The 25,981-nt window shown below is 46.5% G+C and overlaps 1 protein-coding gene across 1 annotated transcript in view; it reads left to right on the top strand.

Annotated features, from left to right (window-relative positions):
- Positions 1-25,981, top strand: part of vipr1b (vasoactive intestinal peptide receptor 1b) — a 316,767-nt gene that overhangs the window by 158,252 nt on the left and 132,534 nt on the right. Inside the window, exon 4 of the mRNA XM_064941134.1 lies at positions 18,848-18,948. Coding sequence (XP_064797206.1) covers positions 18,848-18,948 — 101 coding nt within the window. The remainder of the gene's footprint in view (positions 1-18,847; positions 18,949-25,981) is intronic.

Below are 25,981 nucleotides of genomic sequence, written 5' to 3' on the forward strand. Positions count from 1 at the left end.
CAGCTCCAGAGTGGTAGATGAAAGCAGGCTGATGATGTCAGCTCCAGAGTGGTAGATGAAAGCAGGTTGATGATGTCAGCTCCAGAGTTGTAGATGAAAGCAGGCTGATGATGTCAGCTCCAGAGTGGTAGATGAAAGCAGGCTGATGATGTCAGCTCTAGAGTGGTAGATGAAAGCAGGCTGATGATGTCAGCTCCAGAGTGGTAGATTAAAGCAGGCTGATGATGTCAGCTCCAGAGTGGTAGATGAAAGCAGGCTGATGATGTCAGCTCCAGAGTTGTAGATGAAAGCAGGCTGATGATGTCAGCTCCAGAGTGGTAGATGAAAGCAGGCTGATGATGTCAGCTCCAGAGTGGTAGTGGAAAGCAGGCTGATGATGTCAGCTCCAGAGTGGTAGATGAAAGCAGGCTGATGATGTCAGCTCCAGAGTGGTAGATGAAAGCAGGCTGATGATGTCAGCTCCAGAGTTGTAGATGAAAGCAGGCTGATTATGTCAGCTCCAGAGTGGTAGATTAAAGCAGGCTGATGATGTCAGCTCCAGAGTTGTAGATTAAAGCAGGCTGATGATGTCAGCTCCAGAGTGGTAGTGGAAAGCAGCCTGATGATGTCAGCTCCAGAGTTGTAGATTAAAACAGGTTGATGATGTCAGCTCCAGAGTTGTAGATTAAAGCAGGCTGATGATGTCAGCTCCAGAGTGGTAGTGGAAAGCAGGCTGATGATGTCAGCTCCAGAGTTGTAGATGAAAGCAGGCTGATGATGTCAGCTCCAGAGTTGTAGATGAAAGCAGGCTGATGATGTCAGCTCCAGAGTGGTAGATGAAAGCAGGCTGATGATGTCAGCTCCAGAGTGGTAGATTAAAGCAGGCTGATGATGTCAGCTCCAGAGTTGTAGATTAAAGCAGGCTGATGATGTCTGCTCCAGAGTGGTAGATTAAAGCAGTCTGATGATGTCAGCTCCAGAGTTGTAGATGAAAGCAGGCTGATGATGTCAGCTCCAGAGTGGTAGTGGAAAGCAGCCTGATGATGTCAGCTCCAGAGTGGTAGATTAAAGCAGGCTGATGATGTCAGCTCCAGAGTGGTAGATGAAAGCAGGCTGATGATGTCAGCTCCAGAGTGGTAGATGAAAGCAGGCTGATGATGTCAGCTCCAGAGTGGTAGATGAAAGCAGGCTGATGATGTCAGCTCCAGAGTGGTAGATGAAAGCAGGTTGATGATGTCAGCTCCAGAGTTGTAGATGAAAGCAGGCTGATGATGTCAGCTCCAGAGTGGTAGATGAAAGCAGGCTGATGATGTCAGCTCCAGAGTGGTAGATGAAAGCAGGCTGATGATGTCAGCTCCAGAGTGGTAGATTAAAGCAGGCTGATGATGTCAGCTCCAGAGTGGTAGATTAAAGCAGGCTGATGATGTCAGCTCCAGAGTGGTAGATGAAAGCAGGCTGATGATGTCAGCTCCAGAGTTGTAGATTAAAGCAGGCTGATGATGTCAGCTCCAGAGTGGTAGATGAAAGCAGGCTGATGATGTCAGCTCCAGAGTGGTAGTGGAAAGCAGGCTGATGATGTCAGCTCCAGAGTGGTAGATGAAAGCAGGCTGATGATGTCAGCTCCAGAGTGGTAGATGAAAGCAGGCTGATGATGTCAGCTCCAGAGTTGTAGATGAAAGCAGGCTGATTATGTCAGCTCCAGAGTGGTAGATTAAAGCAGGCTGATGATGTCAGCTCCAGAGTTGTAGATTAAAGCAGGCTGATGATGTCAGCTCCAGAGTGGTAGATGAAAGCAGGCTGATGATGTCAGCTCCAGAGTGGTAGATGAAAGCAGGCTGATGATGTCAGCTCCAGAGTGGTAGATGAAAGCAGGCTGATGATGTCAGCTCCAGAGTGGTAGATGAAAGGAGGTTGATGATGTCAGCTCCAGAGTTGTAGATTAAATTAGGCTGATGATGTCAGCTCCAGAGTGGTAGATGAAAGCAGGCTGATGATGTCAGCTCCAGAGTTGTAGATTAAAGCAGGCTGATGATGTCCGCTCCAGAGTGGTAGATTAAAGCAGGCTGATGATGTCAGCTCCAGAGTTGTAGATTAAAGCAGGCTGATGATGTCAGCTCCAGAGTGGTAGTGGAAAGCAGCCTGATGATGTCAGCTCCAGAGTGGTAGATTAAAGCAGGCTGATGATGTCAGCTCCAGAGTGGTAGATGAAAGCAGGCTGATGATGTCAGCTCCAGAGTGGTAGATTAAAGCAGGCTGATGATGTCAGCTCCAGAGTTGTAGATTAAAGCAGGCTGATGATGTCAGCTCCAGAGTGGTAGATTAAAGCAGGCTGATGATGTCAGCTCCAGAGTTGTAGATTAAAGCAGGCTGATGATGTCAGCTCCAGAGTGGTAGTGGAAAGCAGCCTGATGATGTCAGCTCCAGAGTTGTAGATTAAAACAGGTTGATGATGTCAGCTCCAGAGTTGTAGATTAAAGCAGGCTGATGATGTCAGCTCCAGAGTGGTAGTGGAAAGCAGGCTGATGATGTCAGCTCCAGAGTGGTAGATGAAAGCAGGCTGATGATGTCAGCTCCAGAGTTGTAGATGAAAGCAGGCTGATGATGTCAGCTCCAGAGTGGTAGATTAAAGCAGGCTGATGATGTCAGCTCCAGAGTTGTAGATGAAAGCAGGCTGATGATTTCAGCTCCAGAGTTGTAGATGAAAGCAGGCTGATGATGTCAGCTCCAGAGTGGTAGATTAAAGCAGGCTGATGATGTCAGCCCCAGAGTGGTAGATGAAAGCATGCTGATGATGTCAGCTCCAGAGTGGTAGATGAAAGCAGGCTGATGATGTCAGCTCCAGAGTGGTAGATGAAAGCAGGCTGATGATGTCAGCTCCAGAGTGGTAGATTAAAGCAGGCTGATGATGTCAGCTCCAGAGTGGTAGATTAAAGCAGGCTGATGATGTCAGCTCCAGAGTGGTAGTGGAAAGCAGCCTGATGATGTCAGCTCCAGAGTGGTAGATGAAAGCAGGCTGATGATGTCAGCTCCAGAGTGGTAGATGAAAGCAGGCTGATGATGTCAGCTCCAGAGTGGTAGATGAAAGCAGGCTGATGATGTCAGCTCCAGAGTTGTAGATGAAAGCAGGCTGATGATGTCAGCTCCAGAGTGGTAGATGAAAGCAGGCTGATGATGTCAGCTCCAGAGTGGTAGATGAAAGCAGGTTGATGATGTCAGCTCCAGAGTGTTAGATGAAAGCAGGTTGATGATGTCAGCTCCAGAGTTGTAGATTAAAGCAGGCTGATGATGTCAGCTCCAGAGTGGTAGATGAAAGCAGGTTGATGATGTCAGCTCCAGAGTTGTAGATGAAAGCAGGCTGATGATGTCAGCTCCAGAGTGGTAGATGAAAGCAGGCTGATGATGTCAGCTCCAGAGTGGTAGATTAAAGCAGGCTGATGATGTCAGCTCCAGAGTTGTAGATTAAAGCAGGCTGATGATGTCTGCTCCAGAGTGGTAGATTAAAGCAGTCTGATGATGTCAGCTCCAGAGTTGTAGATGAAAGCAGGCTGATGATGTCAGCTCCAGAGTGGTAGTGGAAAGCAGCCTGATGATGTCAGCTCCAGAGTGGTAGATTAAAGCAGGCTGATGATGTCAGCTCCAGAGTGGTAGATGAAAGCAGGCTGATGATGTCAGCTCCAGAGTGGTAGATGAAAGCAGGCTGATGATGTCAGCTCCAGAGTGGTAGATGAAAGCAGGCTGATGATGTCAGCTCCAGAGTGGTAGATGAAAGCAGGTTGATGATGTCAGCTCCAGAGTTGTAGATGAAAGCAGGCTGATGATGTCAGCTCCAGAGTGGTAGATGAAAGCAGGCTGATGATGTCAGCTCCAGAGTGGTAGATGAAAGCAGGCTGATGATGTCAGCTCCAGAGTGGTAGATTAAAGCAGGCTGATGATGTCAGCTCCAGAGTGGTAGATGAAAGCAGGCTGATGATGTCAGCTCCAGAGTTGTAGATGAAAGCAGGCTGATGATGTCAGCTCCAGAGTGGTAGATGAAAGCAGGCTGATGATGTCAGCTCCAGAGTGGTAGTGGAAAGCAGGCTGATGATGTCAGCTCCAGAGTGGTAGATGAAAGCAGGCTGATGATGTCAGCTCCAGAGTGGTAGATGAAAGCAGGCTGATGATGTCAGCTCCAGAGTTGTAGATGAAAGCAGGCTGATTATGTCAGCTCCAGAGTGGTAGATTAAAGCAGGCTGATGATGTCAGCTCCAGAGTTGTAGATTAAAGCAGGCTGATGATGTCAGCTCCAGAGTGGTAGATGAAAGCAGGCTGATGATGTCAGCTCCAGAGTGGTAGATGAAAGCAGGCTGATGATGTCAGCTCCAGAGTGGTAGATGAAAGCAGGCTGATGATGTCAGCTCCAGAGTGGTAGATGAAAGCAGGCTGATGATGTCAGCTCCAGAGTGGTAGATGAAAGGAGGTTGATGATGTCAGCTCCAGAGTTGTAGATTAAAGCAGGCTGATGATGTCAGCTCCAGAGTGGTAGATGAAAGCAGGCTGATGATGTCAGCTCCAGAGTTGTAGATTAAAGCAGGCTGATGATGTCCGCTCCAGAGTGGTAGATTAAAGCAGGCTGATGATGTCAGCTCCAGAGTTGTAGATTAAAGCAGGCTGATGATGTCAGCTCCAGAGTGGTAGTGGAAAGCAGCCTGATGATGTCAGCTCCAGAGTGGTAGATTAAAGCAGGCTGATGATGTCAGCTCCAGAGTGGTAGATGAAAGCAGGCTGATGATGTCAGCTCCAGAGTGGTAGATTAAAGCAGGCTGATGATGTCAGCTCCAGAGTTGTAGATTAAAGCAGGCTGATGATGTCAGCTCCAGAGTGGTAGATTAAAGCAGGCTGATGATGTCAGCTCCAGAGTTGTAGATTAAAGCAGGCTGATGATGTCAGCTCCAGAGTGGTAGTGGAAAGCAGCCTGATGATGTCAGCTCCAGAGTTGTAGATTAAAACAGGTTGATGATGTCAGCTCCAGAGTTGTAGATTAAAGCAGGCTGATGATGTCAGCTCCAGAGTGGTAGTGGAAAGCAGGCTGATGATGTCAGCTCCAGAGTTGTAGATGAAAGCAGGCTGATGATGTCAGCTCCAGAGTTGTAGATGAAAGCAGGCTGATGATGTCAGCTCCAGAGTGGTAGATTAAAGCAGGCTGATGATGTCAGCTCCAGAGTTGTAGATGAAAGCAGGCTGATGATTTCAGCTCCAGAGTTGTAGATGAAAGCAGGCTGATGATGTCAGCTCCAGAGTGGTAGATTAAAGCAGGCTGATGATGTCAGCCCCAGAGTGGTAGATGAAAGCAGGCTGATGATGTCAGCTCCAGAGTGGTAGATGAAAGCAGGCTGATGATGTCAGCTCCAGAGTGGTAGATTAAAGCAGGCTGATGATGTCAGCTCCAGAGTTGTAGATTAAAGCAGGCTGATGATGTCCGCTCCAGAGTGGTAGATTAAAGCAGGCTGATGATGTCAGCTCCAGAGTTGTAGATGAAAGCAGGCTGATGATGTCAGCTCCAGAGTGGTAGTGGAAAGCAGCCTGATGATGTCAGCTCCAGAGTGGTAGATTAAAGCAGGCTGATGATGTCAGCTCCAGAGTTGTAGATTAAAGCAGGCTGATGATGTCAGCTCCAGAGTGGTAGATGAAAGCAGGCTGATGATGTCAGCTCCAGAGTGGTAGATGAAAGCAGGCTGATGATGTCAGCTCCAGAGTGGTAGATGAAAGCAGGCTGATGATGTCAGCTCCAGAGTGGTAGATGAAAGCAGGTTGATGATGTCAGCTCCAGAGTTGTAGATTAAAGCAGGCTGATGATGTCAGCTCCAGAGTGGTAGATGAAAGCAGGCTGATGATGTCAGCTCCAGAGTTGTAGATTAAAGCAGGCTGATGATGTCCGCTCCAGAGTGGTAGATTAAAGCAGGCTGATGATGTCAGCTCCAGAGTTGTAGATTAAAGCAGGCTGATGATGTCAGCTCCAGAGTGGTAGTGGAAAGCAGCCTGATGATGTCAGCTCCAGAGTGGTAGATTAAAGCAGGCTGATGATGTCAGCTCCAGAGTGGTAGATGAAAGCAGGCTGATGATGTCAGCTCCAGAGTGGTAGATTAAAGCAGGCTGATGATGTCAGCTCCAGAGTTGTAGATTAAAGCAGGCTGATGATGTCAGCTCCAGAGTGGTAGATTAAAGCAGGCTGATGATGTCAGCTCCAGAGTTGTAGATTAAAGCAGGCTGATGATGTCAGCTCCAGAGTGGTAGTGGAAAGCAGCCTGATGATGTCAGCTCCAGAGTTGTAGATTAAAACAGGTTGATGATGTCAGCTCCAGAGTTGTAGATTAAAGCAGGCTGATGATGTCAGCTCCAGAGTGGTAGTGGAAAGCAGGCTGATGATGTCAGCTCCAGAGTTGTAGATGAAAGCAGGCTGATGATGTCAGCTCCAGAGTTGTAGATGAAAGCAGGCTGATGATGTCAGCTCCAGAGTGGTAGATTAAAGCAGGCTGATGATGTCAGCTCCAGAGTTGTAGATGAAAGCAGGCTGATGATTTCAGCTCCAGAGTTATAGATGAAAGCAGGCTGATGATGTCAGCTCCAGAGTGGTAGATTAAAGCAGGCTGATGATGTCAGCCCCAGAGTGGTAGATGAAAGCAGGCTGATGATGTCAGCTCCAGAGTGGTAGATGAAAGCAGGCTGATGATGTCAGCTCCAGAGTGGTAGATGAAAGCAGGCTGATGATGTCAGCTCCAGAGTGGTAGATTAAAGCAGGCTGATGATGTCAGCTCCAGAGTTGTAGATTAAAGCAGGCTGATGATGTCCGCTCCAGAGTGGTAGATTAAAGCAGGCTGATGATGTCAGCTCCAGAGTTGTAGATGAAAGCAGGCTGATGATGTCAGCTCCAGAGTGGTAGTGGAAAGCAGCCTGATGATGTCAGCTCCAGAGTGGTAGATTAAAGCAGGCTGATGATGTCAGCTCCAGAGTTGTAGATTAAAGCAGGCTGATGATGTCAGCTCCAGAGTGGTAGATGAAAGCAGGCTGATGATGTCAGCTCCAGAGTGGTAGATGAAAGCAGGCTGATGATGTCAGCTCCAGAGTGGTAGATGAAAGCAGGCTGATGATGTCAGCTCCAGAGTGGTAGATGAAAGCAGGCTGATGATGTCAGCTCCAGAGTGGTAGATGAAAGGAGGTTGATGATGTCAGCTCCAGAGTTGTAGATTAAAGCAGGCTGATGATGTCAGCTCCAGAGAGGTAGATGAAAGCAGGCTGATGATGTCAGCTCCAGAGTTGTAGATTAAAGCAGGCTGATGATGTCCGCTCCAGAGTGGTAGATTAAAGCAGGCTGATGATGTCAGCTCCAGAGTTGTAGATTAAAGCAGGCTGATGATGTCAGCTCCAGAGTGGTAGTGGAAAGCAGCCTGATGATGTCAGCTCCAGAGTGGTAGATTAAAGCAGGCTGATGATGTCAGCTCCAGAGTGGTAGATGAAAGCAGGCTGATGATGTCAGCTCCAGAGTGGTAGATTAAAGCAGGCTGATGATGTCAGCTCCAGAGTTGTAGATTAAAGCAGGCTGATGATGTCAGCTCCAGAGTGGTAGATTAAAGCAGGCTGATGATGTCAGCTCCAGAGTTGTAGATTAAAGCAGGCTGATGATGTCAGCTCCAGAGTGGTAGATGAAAGCAGGCTGATGATGTCAGCTCCAGAGTGGTAGTGGAAAGCAGCCTGATGATGTCAGCTCCAGAGTTGTAGATTAAAACAGGTTGATGATGTCAGCTCCAGAGTTGTAGATTAAAGCAGGCTGATGATGTCAGCTCCAGAGTGGTAGTGGAAAGCAGGCTGATGATGTCAGCTCCAGAGTTGTAGATGAAAGCAGGCTGATGATGTCAGCTCCAGAGTTGTAGATGAAAGCAGGCTGATGATGTCAGCTCCAGAGTGGTAGATTAAAGCAGGCTGATGATGTCAGCTCCAGAGTTGTAGATGAAAGCAGGCCGATGATGTCAGCTCCAGAGTTGTAGATGAAAGCAGGCTGATGATGTCAGCTCCAGAGTGGTAGATTAAAGCAGGCTGATGATGTCAGCTCCAGAGTGGTAGATTAAAGCAGGCTGATGATGTCAGCTCCAGAGTGGTAGATGAAAGCAGGCTGATGATGTCAGCTCCAGAGTTGTAGATGAAAGCAGGCTGATGATGTCAGCTCCAGAGTGGTAGTGGAAAGCAGGCTGATGATGTCAGCTCCAGAGTGGTAGATGAAAGCAGGCTGATGTAGTCAGCTCCAGAGTGGTAGTGGAAAAGCAGGCTGATGATGTCAGCTCCAGAGTTGTAGATGAAAGCAGGCTGATGATGTCAGCTCCAGAGTGGTAGATGAAAGCAGGCTGATGATGTCAGCTCCAGAGTTGTAGATGAAAGCAGGCTGATGATGTCAGCTCCAGAGTGGTAGATTAAAGCAGGCTGATGATGTCAGCTCCAGAGTTGTAGATTAAAGCAGGCTGATGATGTCCGCTCCAGAGTGGTAGATTAAAGCAGGCTGATGATGTCAGCTCCAGAGTGGTAGTGGAAAGCAGCCTGATGATGTCAGCTCCAGAGTGGTAGATGAAAGCAGGCTGATGATGTCAGCTCCAGAGTGGTAGATGAAAGCAGGCTGATGATGTCAGCTCCAGAGTGGTAGATGAAAGCAGGTTGATGATGTCAGCTCCAGAGTGGTAGATGAAAGCAGGTTGATGATGTCAGCTCCAGAGTTGTAGATTAATGCAGGCTGATGATGTCAGCTCCAGAGTGGTAGATGAAAGCAGGCTGATGATGTCAGCTCCAGAGTGGTAGATTAAAGCAGGCTGATGATGTCAGCTCCAGAGTGGTAGATGAAAGCAGGCTGATGATGTCAGCTCCAGAGTGGTAGATGAAAGCAGGCTGATGATGTCAGCTCCAGAGTTGTAGATGAAAGCAGGCTGATGATGTCAGCTCCAGAGTGGTAGTGGAAAGCAGGCTGATGATGTCAGCTCCAGAGTGGTAGATGAAAGCAGGCTGATGATGTCAGCTCCAGAGTGGTAGTGGAAAGCAGGCTGATGATGTCAGCTCCAGAGTGGTAGATGAAAGCAGGCTGATGATGTCAGCTCCAGAGTGGTAGATGAAAGCAGGCTGATGATGTCAGCTCCAGAGTTGTAGATTAAAGCAGGCTGATTATGTCAGCTCCAGAGTGGTAGATTAAAGCAGGCTGATGATGTCAGCTCCAGAGTTGTAGATTAAAGCACGCTGATGATGTCCGCTCCAGAGTGGTAGATTAAAGCAGGCTGATGATGTCAGCTCCAGAGTGGTAGTGGAAAGCAGCCTGATGATGTCAGCTCCAGAGTGGTAGATGAAAGCAGGCTGTTGATTTTAGCTCCAGAGTGGTAGATGAAAGCAGGCTGATGATGTCAGCTCCAGAGTGGTAGATGAAAGCAGGCTGATGATGTCAGCTCCAGAGTGGTAGATGAAAGCAGGCTGATGATGTCAGCTCCAGAGTGGTAGATGAAAGCAGGCTGATGATGTCAGCTCCAGAGTGGTAGATGAAAGCAGGTTGATGATGTCAGCTCCAGAGTGGTAGATGAAAGCAGGTTGAAGATGTCAGCTCCAGAGTTGTAGATTAAAGCAGGCTGATGATGTCAGCTCCAGAGTGGTAGATGAAAGCAGGTTGATGATGTCAGCTCCAGAGTTGTTGATGAAAGCAGGCTGATGATGTCAGCTCCAGAGTGGTAGATGAAAGCAGGCTGATGATGTCAGCTCCAGAGTGGTAGATTAAAGCAGGCTGATGATGTCAGCTCCAGAGTTGTAGATTAAAGCAGGCTGATGATGTCCGCTCCAGAGTGGTAGATTAAAGCAGGCTGATGATGTCAGCTCCAGAGTTGTAGATGAAAGCAGGCTGATGATGTCAGCTCCAGAGTGGTAGTGGAAAGCAGCCTGATGATGTCAGCTCCAGAGTGGTAGATTAAAGCAGGCTGATGATGTCAGCTCCAGAGTGGTAGATGAAAGCAGGCTGATGATGTCAGCTCCAGAGTGGTAGATGAAAGCAGGCTGATGATGTCAGCTCCAGAGTGGTAGATGAAAGCAGGCTGATGATGTCAGCTGAGTGGTAGATGAAAGCAGGTTGATGATGTCAGCTCCAGAGTTGTAGATGAAAGCAGGCTGATGATGTCAGCTCCAGAGTGGTAGATGAAAGCAGGCTGATGATGTCAGCTCCAGAGTGGTAGATGAAAGCAGGCTGATGATGTCAGCTCCAGAGTGGTAGATGAAAGCAGGCTGATGATGTCAGCTCCAGAGTGGTAGATGAAAGGAGGTTGATGATGTCAGCTCCAGAGTTGTAGATTAAAGCAGGCTGATGATGTCAGCTCCAGAGTGGTAGATTAAAGCAGGCTGATGATGTCGGCTCCAGAGTGGTAGATTAAAGCAGGTTGATGATGTCAGGTCCAGAGTTGTAGATTAAAGCAGGCTGATGATGTCAGCTCCAGAGTGGTAGTGGAAAGCAGCCTGATGATGTCAGCTCCAGAGTGGTAGATTGAAGCAGGCTGATGATGTCAGCTCCAGAGTGGTAGATGAAAGCAGGCTGATGATGTCAGCTCCAGAGTGGTAGATTAAAGCAGGCTGATGATGTCAGCTCCAGAGTTGTAGATTAAAGCAGGCTGATGATGTCAGCTCCAGAGTGGTAGATTAAAGCAGGCTGATGATGTCAGCTCCAGAGTTGTAGATTAAAGCAGGCTGATGATGTCAGCTCCAGAGTGGTAGATTAAAGCAGGCTGATGATGTCAGCTCCAGAGTGGTAGATTAAAGCAGGCTGATGATGTCAGCTCCAGAGTGGTAGATTAAAGCAGGCTGATGATGTCAGCTCCAGAGTGGTAGATGAAAGCAGGCTGATGATGTCAGCTCCAGAGTGGTAGATGAAAGCAGGCTGATGATGTCAGCTCCAGAGTGGTAGATGAAAGCAGGCTGATGATGTCAGCTCCAGAGTTGTAGATGAAAGCAGGCTGATGATGTCAGCTCCAGAGTGGTAGTGGAAAGCAGGCTGATGATGTCAGCTCCAGAGTGGTAGATGAAAGCAGGCTGATGTAGTCAGCTCCAGAGTGGTAGTGGAAAAGCAGGCTGATGATGTCAGCTCCAGAGTGGTAGATGAAAGCAGGCTGATGATGTCAGCTCCAGAGTGGTAGATGAAAGCAGGCTGATGATGTCAGCTCCAGAGTTGTAGATGAAAGCAGGCTGATGATGTCAGCTCCAGAGTGGTAGATTAAAGCAGGCTGATGATGTCAGCTCCAGAGTTGTAGATTAAAGCAGGCTGATGATGTCCGCTCCAGAGTGGTAGATTAAAGCAGGCTGATGATGTCAGCTCCAGAGTGGTAGTGGAAAGCAGCCTGATGATGTCAGCTCCAGAGTGGTAGATGAAAGCAGGCTGATGATGTCAGCTCCAGAGTGGTAGATGAAAGCAGGCTGATGATGTCAGCTCCAGAGTGGTAGATGAAAGCAGGCTGATGATGTCAGCTCCAGAGTGGTAGATGAAAGCAGGTTGATGATGTCAGCTCCAGAGTGGTAGATGAAAGCAGGTTGATGATGTCAGCTCCAGAGTTGTAGATTAAAGCAGGCTGATGATGTCAGCTCCAGAGTGGTAGATGAAAGCAGGCTGATGATGTCAGCTCCAGAGTGGTAGATTAAAGCAGGCTGATGATGTCAGCTCCAGAGTGGTAGATGAAAGCAGGCTGATGATGTCAGCTCCAGAGTGGTAGATTAAAGCAGGCTGATGATGTCAGCTCCAGAGTTGTAGATTAAAGCCGGCTGAGGATGTCAGCTCCAGAGTGGTAGATTAAAGCAGGCTGATGATGTCAGCTCCAGAGTTGTAGATTAAAGCAGGCTGATGATGTCAGCTCCAGAGTTGTAGATTAAAGCAGGCTGATGATGTCAGCTACAGAGTGGTAGATTAAAGCAGGCTGATGATGTCAGCTCCAGAGTTGTAGATTAAAGCAGGCTGATGATGTCAGCTCCAGAGTGGTAGATTAAAGCAGGCTGATCATGTCAGCTCCAGAGTTGTAGATTAAAGCAGGCTGATGATGTCAGCTCCAGAGTGGTAGATTAAAGCAGCCTGATGATGTCAGCTCCAGAGTGGTAGATTAAAGCAGGCTGATGATGTCAGCTCCAGAGTGGTAGATTAAAGCAGGCTGATGATGTCAGCTCCAGAGTGGTAGTGGAAAGCAGGCTGATGATGTCAGCTCCAGAGTTGTAGATTAAAGCAGGCTGATGATGTCCGCTCCAGAGTGGTAGATGAAAGCAGGCTGATGATGTCAGCTCCAGAGTGGTAGATTAAAGCAGCCTGATGATGTCAGCTCCAGAGTGGTAGATTAAAGCAGGCTGATGATGTCAGCTCCAGAGTGGTAGATTAAAGCAGGCTGATGATGTCAGCTCCAGAGTGGTAGTGGAAAGCAGGCTGATGATGTCAGCTCCAGAGTTGTAGATTAAAGCAGGCTGATGATGTCCGCTCCAGAGTGGTAGATGAAAGCAGCCTGATGATGTCAGCTCCAGAGTGGTAGATGAAAGCAGGCTGATGATGTCAGCTCCAGAGTGGTAGATTAAAGCAGGCTGATGATGTCAGCTCCAGAGTGGTAGTGGAAAGCAGGCTGATGATGTCAGCTCCAGAGTTGTAGATTAAAGCAGGCTGATGATGTCCGCTCCAGAGTGGTAGATGAAAGCAGGCTGATGATGTCAGCTCCAGAGTGGTAGATTAAAGCAGGCTGATGATGTCAGCTCCAGAGTGGTAGATGAAAGCAGGCTGATGATGTCATCTCCAGAGTGGTAGATTAAAGCAGGCTGATGATGTCAGCTCCAGAGTGGTAGATTAAAGCAGGCTGATGATGTCAGCTCCAGAGTGGTAGATGAAAGCAGGCTGATGATGTCAGCTCCAGAGTGGTAGATGAAAGCAGGCTGATGATGTCAGCTCCAGAGTGGTAGATTAAAGCAGGCTGATGATGTTAGCTCCAGAGTGGTAGATGAAAGCAGGCTGATGATGTCAGCTCCATAGTGGTAGATTAAAGCAGGCTGATGATGTCAGCTCCAGAGTGGTAGATTAAAGCAGGCTGATGATGTCAGCTCCAGAGTGGTAGATGAAAGCAGGCTGATGATGTCAGCTCCAGAGTGGTGGATTAAAGCAGGCTGATGATGTCAGCTCCAGAGTGGTAGATTAAAGCAGGCTGATGATGTCAGCTCCAGAGTGGGTAAGGGTTATTATACGACTCTGGACCCTGTGACACATACAAAGTACTCTATCCAGCAAAATATCAGTTTGAACTGGTCCGGAACCGCTCAAACATCGAAGAGTTAAACAGACACTGCTGATCAACAATGCCTTCCATCCAGAGTAACAGTCAGCTTAAAGAGACAGAGAGAGAGACACAGAGAGACACAGAGAGACACAGAGAGACACAGAGAGACAGAGAGAACACTGCCTATGATAGAACACAACCTACTATAGAACACTACAGGGTAACATCTACCTGTATCATGTGTTCTCTAGGTAACCTCTACCTGTATCCTGTGTTCTCTAGGTAACCTCTACCTGTATCATGTGTTCTCTAGGTAACCTCTACCTGTATCCTGTGTTCTCTAGGTAACCTCTACCTGTATCCTGTGTTCTCTAGGTAACCACTACCTGTATCATGCGTTCTCTAGGTAACATCTACCTCTATCCTGTGTTCTCTAGGTAACCTCTACCTGTATCATGTGTTCTCTAGGTAACCTCTACCTGTATCCTGTGTTCTCTAGGTAACCTCTACCTGTATCCTGTGTTCTCTAGGTAACCACTACCTGTATCCTGTGTTCTCTAGGTAACATCTACCTGTATCCTGTGTTCTCTAGGTAACCTCTACCTGTATCCTGTGTTCTCTAGGTAACCTCTACCTGTATCATGTGTTCTCTAGGTAACATCTACCTGTATCATGCGTTCTCTAGGTAACATCTACCTGTATCCTGTGTTCTCTAGGTAACATCTACCTGTATCATGTGTTCTCTAGGTAACATCTACCATGTATCTCTGTAACATCTACCTGTATCTCTCTAGGTAACATCTACCTGTATCCTGTGTTCTCTAGGTAACATCTACCTGTATCTGTGTTCTCTAGGTAACATCTACCTGTATCCTGTGTTCTCTAGGTAATACCTGTGTTCTCTAGGTATCTACTGTATCATGTGTTCTCTAGGTAACATCTACCTCATGTGTTCTCTAGGTAACATCTCCTGTGTTCTCTAGGTAACCACTACCTGTATCATGTGTTCTCTAGGTAACATCTACCTGTATCATGTGTTCTCTAGGTAACATCTACCTGTATCATGTGTTCTCTAGGTAACATCTACCTGTATCATGTGTTCTCTAGGTAACATCTACCTGTATCCTGTGTTCTCTAGGTAACATCTACCTGTATCATGTGTTCTCTAGGTAACATCTACCTGTATCCTGTGTTCTCTAGGTAACATCTACCTGTATCCTGTGTTCTCTAGGTAACATCTACCTGTATCATGTGTTCTCTAGGTAACATCTACCTGTATCATGTGTTCTCTAGGTAACATCTACCTGTATCCTGTGTTCTCTAGGTAACATCTACCTGTATCCTGTGTTCTCTAGGTAACATCTACCTGTATCCTGTGTTCTCTGTAACCTCTACCTGTGTTCTCTAGGTAACATCTACCTGTATCATGTGTTCTCTAGGTAACCTCTACCTGTATCCTGTGTTCTCTAGGTAACATCTACCTGTATCCTGTGTTCTCTAGGTAACCTCTACCTGTATCCTGTGTTCTCTAGTAACCTCTACCTGTAACCATCTACCTGTATCCTGTGTTCTCTAGGTAACATCTACCTGTATCCTGTGTTCTCTACCTGTAACCTCTACCTGTATCCTGTGTTCTCTAGGTAACATCTACCTGTATCCTGTGTTCTCTAGGTAACATCTCTACCTACCTGTATCCTGTGTTCTCTAGGTAACATCTACCTGTATCCTGTGTTCTCTAGGTAACATCTACTCTAGGTAACATCTACCTGTATCATGTGTTCTCTAGGTAATCCTGTGTTCCTGTATCCTGTGTTCTCTAGGTAACATCTACCTGTATCATGTGTTCTCTATCCTGTGGTAAACCTGTATCCTGTGTTCCCAACTTAACCTCTCTACCTGTATCCTGTGTTCTCTAGGTAACCTCTACCTGTATCCTGTGTTCTCTAGGTAACCTCTACCTGTATCCTGTGTTCTCTAGGTAACCTCTACCTGTATCCTGTGTTCCCAACTTAACCTCTACCTGTATCCTGTGTTCTCTAGGTAACATCTACCTGTATCCTGTGTTCTCTAGGTAACATCTGTATCCCTAGGTAACATCTACCTGTGTTCTCTAGGTAACCTCTACCTGTATCCTGTGTTCCCAACTTAACCTCTACCTGTATCCTGTGTTCTCTAGGTAAGGTATCATGTGTTCTCCATCTACCTGTATCCTGTGTTCTCTAGGTAACCTCTACCTGTATCCTGTGTTCTCTAGGTAACCTCTACCTGTATCCTGTGTTCTCTAGGTAACCTCTACCTGTATCCTGTGTTCTCTAGGTAACATCTACCTGTATCATGTGTTCTCTAGGTAACATCTACCTGTATCCTGTGTTCTCTAGGTAACATCTACCTGTATCCTGTGTTCTCTAGGTAACCTCTACCTGTATCATGCGTTCTCTAGGTAACATCTACCTGTATCATGCGTTCTCTCGGTAACATCTACCTGTATCCTGTGTTCTCTTGGTAACCTCTACCTGTATCCTGTGTTCCCAACTTAACCTCTACCTGTATCCTGTGTTCTCTAGGTAACCTCTACCTGTATCCTGTGTTCTCTAGGTAACCTCTACCTGTATCCTGTGTTCTCTAGGTAACCTCTACCTGTATCCTGTGTTCTCTCGGTAACCTCTACCTGTATCCTGTGTTTCTAGGTAACATCTCTAGGTAACCTCTACCTGTATCCTGTGTTCTCTAGGTAACATCTACCTGTATCCTGTGTTCTCTAGGTAACCTCTACCTGTATCCTGTGTTCTGTATAGGTAACATCTACCTGTATCCTGTGTTCTCTAGGTAACATCTACCTGTATCCTGTGTAACATCTACCTGTATCCTGTGTTCTCTAGGTAACTCTACCTGTATCATGTGTTCTCAAGGTAACATCTACCTGTATCATGTGTTCTCTAGGTAACCTCTACCTGTATCATGTGTTCTCTAGGTAACATCTACCTGTATACCTGTATACCTGTATCATGTGTTCTCTAGGTAACCTCTACCTGTATCCTGTGTTCTCTAGGTAACATCTACCTGTATCATGTGTTCTCTAGGTAACCTCTACCTGTATCCTGTGTTCTCTAGGTATGTGTTCTCTAGGTAACCTCTACCTGTATCATGTGTTCTCTAGGTAACATCTACCTGTATCCTGTGTTCTCTAGGTAACATCTACCTGTATCATGTGTTCTCTAGGTAACCTCTACCTGTATCCTGTGTTCTCTAGGTAACATCTACCTGTATCCTGTGTTCTCTAGGTAACATCTACCTGTATCATGTGTTCTCTAGGTAACCTCTACCTGTATCCTGTTCTCTAGGTAACATCTACCTGTATCCTGTGTTCTCTAGGTAACATCTACCTGTATCCTGTGTTCTCTAGGTAACATCTACCTGTATCATGTGTTCTCCAGGTAACATCTACCTGTATCCTGTGTTCTCTAGGTAACATCTACCTGTATCATGTGTTCTCCAGGTAACATCTACCTGTATCCTGTGTTCTCTAGGTAACCTCTACCTGTATCCTGTGTTCTCTAGGTAACCTCTACCTGTATCATGTGTTCTCTGTAATCTACCTGTATCATGTGTTCTCTAGGTAACATCTACCTGTATCCTGTGTTCTCTAGGTAACCTCTACCTGTATCCTGTGTTCTCTAGGTAACATCTACCTGTATCATGTGTTCTCTAGGTAACATCTACCTGTATCCTGTGTTCTCTAGGTAACCTCTACCTGTATCCTGTGTTCTCTAGGTAACATCTACCTGTATCCTGTGTTCTCTAGGTAACATCTACCTGTATCATGTGTTCTCTAGGTAACATCTACCTGTATCATGTGTTCTCCAGGTAACATCTACCTGTATCCTGTGTTCTCTAGGTAACCTCTACCTGTATCCTGTGTTCTCTTGGTAACCTCTACCTGTATCCTGTGTTCTCTAGGTAACCTCTACCTGTATCATGTGTTCTCTAGGTAACATCTACCTGTATCCTGTGTTCTCTAGGTAACCTCTACCTGTATCCTGTGTTCTCTAGGTAACCTCTACTTGTATCCTGTGTTCTCTAGGTAACCTCTACCTGTATCATGTGTTCTCTAGGTAACATCTACCTGTATCCTGTGTTCTCTAGGTAACCTCTACCTGTATCCTGTGTTCTCTAGGTAACATCTACCTGTATCCTGTGTTCTCTAGGTAACCTCTACCTGTATCATGTGTTCTCAAGGTAACCTCTACCTGTATCATGTGTTCTCAAGGTAACCACTACCTGTATCATGTGTTCTCTAGGTAACCACTACCTGTATCATGCGTTCTCTAGGTAACATCTACCTGTATCATGTGTTCTCTAGGTAACCTCTACCTGTATCCTGTGTTCTCTATGTAACCTCTACCTGTATCATGTGTTCTCTAGGTAACATCTACCTGTATCCTGTGTTCCCAACTTAACCTCTACCTGTATCATGTGTTCTCTAGGTAACATCTACCTGTATCATGTGTTCTCTAGGTAACATCTACCTGTATCCTGTGTTCTCTAGGTAACATCTACCTGTATCATGTGTTCTCTAGGTAACATCTACCTGTATCCTGTGTTCTCTAGGTAACATCTACCTGTATCCTGTGTTCTCTAGGTAACCTCTACCTGTATCCTGTGTTCTCTAGGTAACCTCTACCTGTATCCTGTGTTCTCTAGGTAACCTCTACCTGTATCCTGTGTTCTCTAGGTAACATCTACCTGTATCCTGTGTTCTCTAGGTAACCTCTACCTGTATCCTGTGTTCTCTAGGTAACATCTACCTGTATCCTGTGTTCTCTAGGTAACCTCTACCTGTATCATGTGTTCTCTAGGTAACATCTACCTGTATCCTGTGTTCTCTAGGTAACGTCTACCTGTATCCTGTGTTCCCAACTTAACCTCTACCTGTATCCTGTGTTCTCTTGGTAACCTCTACCTGTATCCTGTGTTCCCAACTTAACCTCTACCTGTATCCTGTGTTCTCTAGGTAACATCTACCTGTATCCTGTGTTCTCTTGGTAACCTCTACCTGTATCCTGTGTTCTCTAGGTAACCACTACCTGTATCATGTGTTCTCTAGGTAACATCTACCTGTATCATGTGTTCTCTATGTAACCTCTACCTGTATCCTGTGTTCTCTAGGTAACCTCTACCTGTATCCTGTGTTCTCTAGGTAACATCTACCTGTATCCTGTGTTCTCTAGGTAACCACTACCTGTATCCTGTGTTCTCTAGGTAACCTCTACCTGTATCCTGTGTTCTCTAGGTAACATCTACCTGTATCCTGTGTTCTCTAGGTAACCTCTACCTGTATCCTGTGTTCTCTAGGTAACATCTACCTGTATCCTGTGTTCTCTAGGTAACCTCTACCTCTATCCTGTGTTCTCTAGGTAACCTCTACTTGTATTATGTGTTCCCTAGGTAACCACTACCTGTATCCTGTGTTCTCTAGGTAACATCTACCTGTATCCTGTGTTCTCTAGGTAACATCTACCTGTATCCTGTGTTCTCTAGGTAACCTCTACCTGTATCCTGTGTTCTCTAGGTAACCTCTACCTGTATTATGTGTTCCCTAGGTAAGCTGTCCAAGACATGTACCTCAGAGGGTTGGACTGAAATGCACCCACTGGACATCGCCCTGAACTGTGGTTATAACGCCAACAACACTGGAGATGACGTGAGTACAGCTCCCCCCCCCATGCCTCCTGTCTGCTTGTCTGGCACTTACTGAATAATGTTAATGTTAATAATAATGTCTGAATGTTCGTGCTCAGCACTTAGTGCTTTTTGCGATCGGTTCGATTTCATTTTTTGTTTGTTTTTTACATTAAACAATCTATGCATTATGTGAGTTGAATGCTGTTCCAGAGGGTTGAAGCATGCATGAGAGCACCAGCTGTTCCGGAAGACTGTGTGATCACGCTTTCTGCAGCCGATGTGAGCAAGACCTTTAAATAGGTCCACATTCACAAGGCCGCGGGGCCAGACGGATTACCAGGACGTGTACTCCAAGCATGTGTGGACCAACTGACAAGGGTCTTCACTGACATTTTCAACCTCTCCCTGACCGAGTCTGTAATACCTACATGTTTCAAGCAGACCACCATAGTCCCTGTGCCCAAGGAAAAGAAGGTAACCTGTCTAAATGACTACCGCCCCATAGCACTCACGTCTGTAGCCATGAAGTGCTTTGAAAGGCTGGTCATGGCTCACATCAACACCATCATCCCAGAAACCCTACTCCAATTCACATACCGCCCCAACAGATCTACAGATGACGCATCCTCAATCGCACTCCATGCTACCCTTTCACACCTGGACAAATATGAACACCCTGAATGCTATTCATTGACTACAGCTCAGAGTTCAACAACATAGTGCCCACAAAGCTCATCACTAAGTTTAGGACTCTGGACTAAACACCTTTCTCTACAACTGGATCCTGGACTTCCTGACGGGCCGCCCCCAGGTGGTAAGGGTAGGCAACAACACCTCCACCACACTGATGCTCAACACTGAGGCCTCTCAGGGGTGCGTGCTTAGTCACGTCCTGTACTCCCTGTTCACCCACCACTGCATAGCCAAGCACGACTCCAACATCATCAATAAGTTTGCTGATGACACATCAATGATGAGACAGCCTATAGAGAAGAGGTCAGAGACCTGGCAGTGTAGTAACAGAACAACAACCTCTCTTTCAATGTGAGCAAGACAAAGGAGCTGATCGTAGACTACAGGAAAAGGCAGGCCCCCATTCACATCGACTGGGTTGTAGTGCAGCGGGTCGAGAGTTTCAAGATCCTTGGTTTCCAAATCACCAACGAAATATTATAATCCAAACACACCAAGACAGTCGTGAAGAGGGTTCGACAACACCTTTCCCCCCTCAGGAGGCTGAAAAGATTTTGCATGGGTCCCCAGATCCTCAGAAAGTGCTTCAGCTCCACCATCGAGAGCATCCTGACCGGTTGCATCACTGCCTGGTATGGCAACTGCTCGGCATCTGCCCGTAAGGCGCTACAGAGTGTATGTAGTGCGTCCAGCCCAGTACATCACTGGGGCCAAGCTTCCTACCATATACAGTGGGGCAAAAAAGTATTTAGTTAGCCACCAATTGTGCAAGTTCTCCCACTTAAAAAGATGAGAGAGGCCTGTAATTTTCATCATAGTTACACTTCAACTATGACAGACAAAATGAGAAGAAAAAAAATCCAGAAAATCACATAGTAGGGTCAATAACAAAAGTTTATCTCAATACTTTGTTATATACCCTTTGTTGGCAATGACAGAGGTCAAACATTTTCTTTAAGACTTCACAAGGTTTTCACACACTGTTGCTGGTGTTTTGGCCCATTCCTCCATGCAGATATCCTCTAGAGCAGTGATGTTTTGGGGCTGTTGCTGGGCAACACGGACTTTCAACTCCCTCCAAAGATTTTCTATGGGGTTGAGATCTGGAGATTGGCTAGGTCACTCCAGGACCAGGACCTTGAAATGCTTCTTACAAAGCCACTCCTTCGTTGCCCGGGCGGTGTGTTTGGGATCATTGTCATGCTGAAAGACCCAGCCACGTTTCATCTTCAATGACCTTGCTGGTGGAAGGAGGTTTTCACTCAAAATCTCACGATACATGGCCCCATTCATTCTTTCCATTACACGGATCAGATGTCCTGGTCCCTTTGCAGAAAAACATCCCCAAAGCATGATGTTTCCACCCCCATGCTTCACATTAGGTACAGTGCCTTGCGAAAGTATTCGCCCCCCTTGAACTTTGCGACCTTTTGCCACATTTCAGGCTTCAAACATAAAGATATAAAACTGTATTTTTTTGTGAAGAATCAACAAGTGGGACACACTCATGAAGTGGAACGACATTTATTGGATATTTCAAACTTTTTTAACAAATCAAAAACTGAAAAATTGGGCGTGCAAAATTAGTCCACCCGGACTATTTACATGACACGGCCCCCTACCTTTGTTTTTACACTGTTGCTTCTCGCTGTTTATTATCTATGCATAGTCACTTTACCCCTACCTACATGTACAAGATAACTTGACTAACCTGAACCCTTGCACATTGACTCTGTACCGGTACCCCCTGTATATAGCCTCCACATTGACTCAGTACCGGTACCCCCTGTATATAACCCCGCACATTGACTCTGTAACGGTACCCCCTGTATATAGCCTCCACATTGACTCTGTACCAGTATCCCCTGTATATAGCCTCCACATTGACTCTGTACTGGTACCCCCTGTATATAGCCTCCACATTGACTCTGTACCGGTACCCCCTGTATATAGCCTCCACATTGACTCTGTACAGGTACCCCCTGTATATAGCCTCCACATTGACTCTGTACAGGTAACCCCTGTATATAGCCTCCACATTGACTCTGTACCGGTACCCCCTGTATATAGCCTCCACATTGACTCTGTACTGGTACCCCCTGTATATAGCCTCCACATTGACTCTGTACTGGTACCCCCTGTATATAGCCTCCACATTGACTCTGTACAGGTAACCCCTGTATATAGCCTCCACATTGACTCTGTACCGGTAACCACTGTATATAGCCTCCACATTGACTCTGTACTGGTACCCCCTGTATATAGCCTCCACATTGACTCTGTACCAGTACCCCCTGTATACAGCCTCCACATTGACTCTGTACTGGTACCCCCTGTATATAGCCTCAACATTGACTCTGTACTGGTAACCACTGTATATAGCCTCCACATTGACTCTGTACTGGTACCCCCTGAATATAGCCTCCATATTGACTCTGTACTGGTAACCACTGTATATAGCCTCCACATTGACTCTGTACTGGTACCCCCTGTATATAGCCTCCACATTGACTCTGTACTGGTAACCACTGTATATAGCCTCCACATTGACTCTGTACTGGTACCCCCTGTATATAGCCTCCACATTGACTCTGTACTGGTAACCACTGTATATAGCCTCCACATTGACTCTGTACCGGTGCCCCCTGTATATAGCCTCCACATTGACTCTGTACCGGTACCCCCTGTATATAGCCTCCACATTGACTCTGTACAGGTAACCCCTGTATATAGCCTCCACATTGACTCTGTACCGGTACCCCCTGTATATAGCCTCCACATTGACTCTGTACTGGTACCCCCTGTATATAGCCTCCACATTGACTCTGTAGCCCCTGTATATAGCCTCCACATTGACTCTGCACCGGTAACCCCTGTATATAGCCTCCACATTGACTCTGCACCGGTAACCCCTGTATATAGCCTCCACATTGACTCTGTACTGGTAACCCCTGTATATAGCCTCCACATTGACTCTGTACTGGTACCCCCTGTATATAGCCTCCACATTGACTCTGTACCGGTACCCCCTGTATATAGCCTCCACATTGACTCTGTACTGGTACCCCCTGTATATAGCCTCCACATTGACTCTGTACAGGTAACCCCTGTATATAGCCTCCACATTGACTCTGTACTGGTACCCCCTGTATATAGCCTCCACATTGACTCTGTACTGGTAACCACTGTCTATAGCCTCCACATTGACTCTGTACCGGTGCCCCCTGTATATAGCCTCCACATTGACTCTGTACCGGTACCCCCTGTATATAGCCTCCACATTGACTCTGTACAGGTAACCCCTGTATATAGCCTCCACATTGACTCTGTACCGGTACCCCCTGTATATAGCCTCCACATTGACTCTGTACTGGTACCCCCTGTATATAGCCTCCACATTGACTCTGTACCCCCTGTATATAGCCTCCACATTGACTCTGCACCGGTAACCCCTGTATATAGCCTACACATTGACTCTGCACCGGTAACCCCTGTATATAGCCTCCACATTGACTCTGTACTGGTAACCCCTGTATATAGCCTCCACATTGACTCTGTACTGGTACCCCCTGTATATAGCCTCCACATTGACTCTGTACTGGTACCCCCTGTATATAGCCTCCACATTGACTCTGTACTGGTACCCCCTGTATATAGCCTCCACATTGACTCTGTACAGGTAACCCCTGTATATAGCCTCCACATTGACTCTGTACCGGTAACCACTGTATATAGCCTCCACATTGACTCTGTACTGGTACCCCCTGTATATAGCCTCCACATTGACTCTGTACCAGTACCCCTGTATACAGCCTCCACATTGACTCTGTACTGGTTCCCCCTGTATATAGCCTCAACATTGACTCTGTACTGGTAACCACTGTATATAGCCTCCACATTGACTCTGTACTGGTACCCCCTGAATATAGCCTCCATATTGACTCTGTACTGGTAACCACTGTATATAGCCTCCACATTGACTCTGTACTGGTACCCCCTGTATATAGCCTCCACATTGACTCTGTACTGGTAACCACTGTATATAGCCTCCACATTGACTCTGTACTGGTACCCCCTGTATATAGCCTCCACATTGACTCTGTACTGGTAACCACTGTATATAGCCTCCACATTGACTCTGTACCGGTGCCCCCTGTATATAGCCTCCACATTGACTCTGTACCGGTACCCCCTGTATATAGCCTCCACATTGACTCTGTACAGGTAACCCCTGTATATAGCCTCCACATTGACTCTGTACCGGTACCCCCTGTATATAGCCTCCACATTGACTCTGTACTGGTACCCCCTGTATATAGCCTCCACATTGACTCTGTACCCCCTGTATATAGCCTCCACATTGACTCTGCACCGGTAACCCCTGTATATAGCCTCCACATTGACTCTGCACCGGTAACCCCTGTATATAGCCTCCACATTGACTCTGTACTGGTAACCCCTGTATATAGCCTCCACATTGACTCTGTACTGGTACCCCCTGTATATAGCCTCCACATTGACTCTGTACCGGTACCCCCTGTATATAGCCTCCACATTGACTCTGTACTGGTACCCCCTGTATATAGCCTCCACATTGACTCTGTACAGGTAACCCCTGTATATAGCCTCCACATTGACTCTGCACCGGTAACCCCTGTATATAGCCTCCACATTGACTCTGCACCGGTAACCCCTGTATATAGCCTCCACATTGACTCTGTACTGGTAACCCCTGTATATAGCCTCCACATTGACTCTGTACTGGTACCCCCTGTATATAGCCTCCACATTGACTCTGTACCGGTGCCCCCTGTATATAGCCTCCACATTGACTCTGTACCGGTACCCCCTGTATATAGCCTCCACATTGACTCTGTACAGGTAACCCCTGTATATAGCCTCCACATTGACTCTGTACCGGTACCCCCTGTATATAGCCTCCACATTGACTCTGTACTGGTACCCCCTGTATATAGCCTCCACATTGACTCTGTACCCCCTGTATATAGCCTCCACATTGACTCTGCACCGGTAACCCCTGTATATAGCCTACACATTGACTCTGCACCGGTAACCCCTGTATATAGCCTCCACATTGACTCTGTACTGGTAACCCCTGTATATAGCCTCCACATTGACTCTGTACTGGTACCCCCTGTATATAGCCTCCACATTGACTCTGTACCGGTACCCCCTGTATATAGCCTCCACATTGACTCTGTACTGGTACCCCCTGTATATAGCCTCCACATTGACTCTGTACAGGTAACCCCTGTATATAGCCTCCACATTGACTCTGTACCGGTACCCCCTGTATATAGCCTCCACATTGACTCTGTACAGGTACCCCCTGTATATAGCCTCCACATTGACTCTGTACTGGTACCCCCTGTATATAGCCTCCACATTGACTCTGTACAGGTAACCCCTGTATATAGCCTCCACATTGACTCTGTACCAGTACCCCCTGTATATAGCCTCCACATTGACTCTGTACCGGTGCCCCCTGTATATAGCCTCCACATGGACTCTGTACCGTAATACCCTGTATATAGCCTCCACATTGACTCTGTACAGGTACCCCCTGTATATAGCCTCCACATTGACTCTGTACAGGTAACCCCTGTATATAGCCTCCACATGGACTCTGTACCGTAATACCCTGTATATAGCCTCCACATTGACTCTGTACTGGTACCCCCTGTATATAGCCTCCACATTGACTCTGTACCGGTAACCACTGTATATAGCCTCCACATTGACTCTGTACAGGTAACCCCTGTATATAGCCTCCACATTGACTCTGTACAGGTAACCCCTGTATATAGCCTCCACATTGACTCTGTACTGGTACCCCCTGTATATAGCCTCCACATTGACTCTGTACAGGTAACCCCTGTATATAGCCTCCACATTGACTCTGTACAGGTAACCCCTGTATATAGCCTCCACATTGACTCTGTACAGGTAACCCCTGTATATAGCCTCTGTATTGATATTTTTATTGTGTTACTCTTTTTATTTTTACTTTACTTTATTTTGTAAATATTATCTTACTCTTTCTTGAACTACTTTGTTGGTTAATGGCCTGTACCTGCTGTATTCATAACATTTGATTTGATTTGTAATCGCTGCCAAAGGTGCTTCAACAAACTACTGAGTAAAGGGTCACAATACTTATGTAAAAGTAGTATATTTCATATTTAAATTGGTTTAAATTAGCACAAATGTCAAAAAAAATGTTTCTGCTTTGTCATGGGTTTTGAGTGTTGATTGATTAGGGGGGAAAAGTATTTAACATTGTAGAATAAGGCTGTAACCTAACAAAATGTGGAAAAAGTCAAGGGGTCTTAAAACCT

Source organism: Oncorhynchus masou, chromosome 28 (assembly GCF_036934945.1).
Source record: "Oncorhynchus masou masou isolate Uvic2021 chromosome 28, UVic_Omas_1.1, whole genome shotgun sequence".
Lineage (NCBI taxonomy): Eukaryota > Metazoa > Chordata > Actinopteri > Salmoniformes > Salmonidae > Oncorhynchus > Oncorhynchus masou.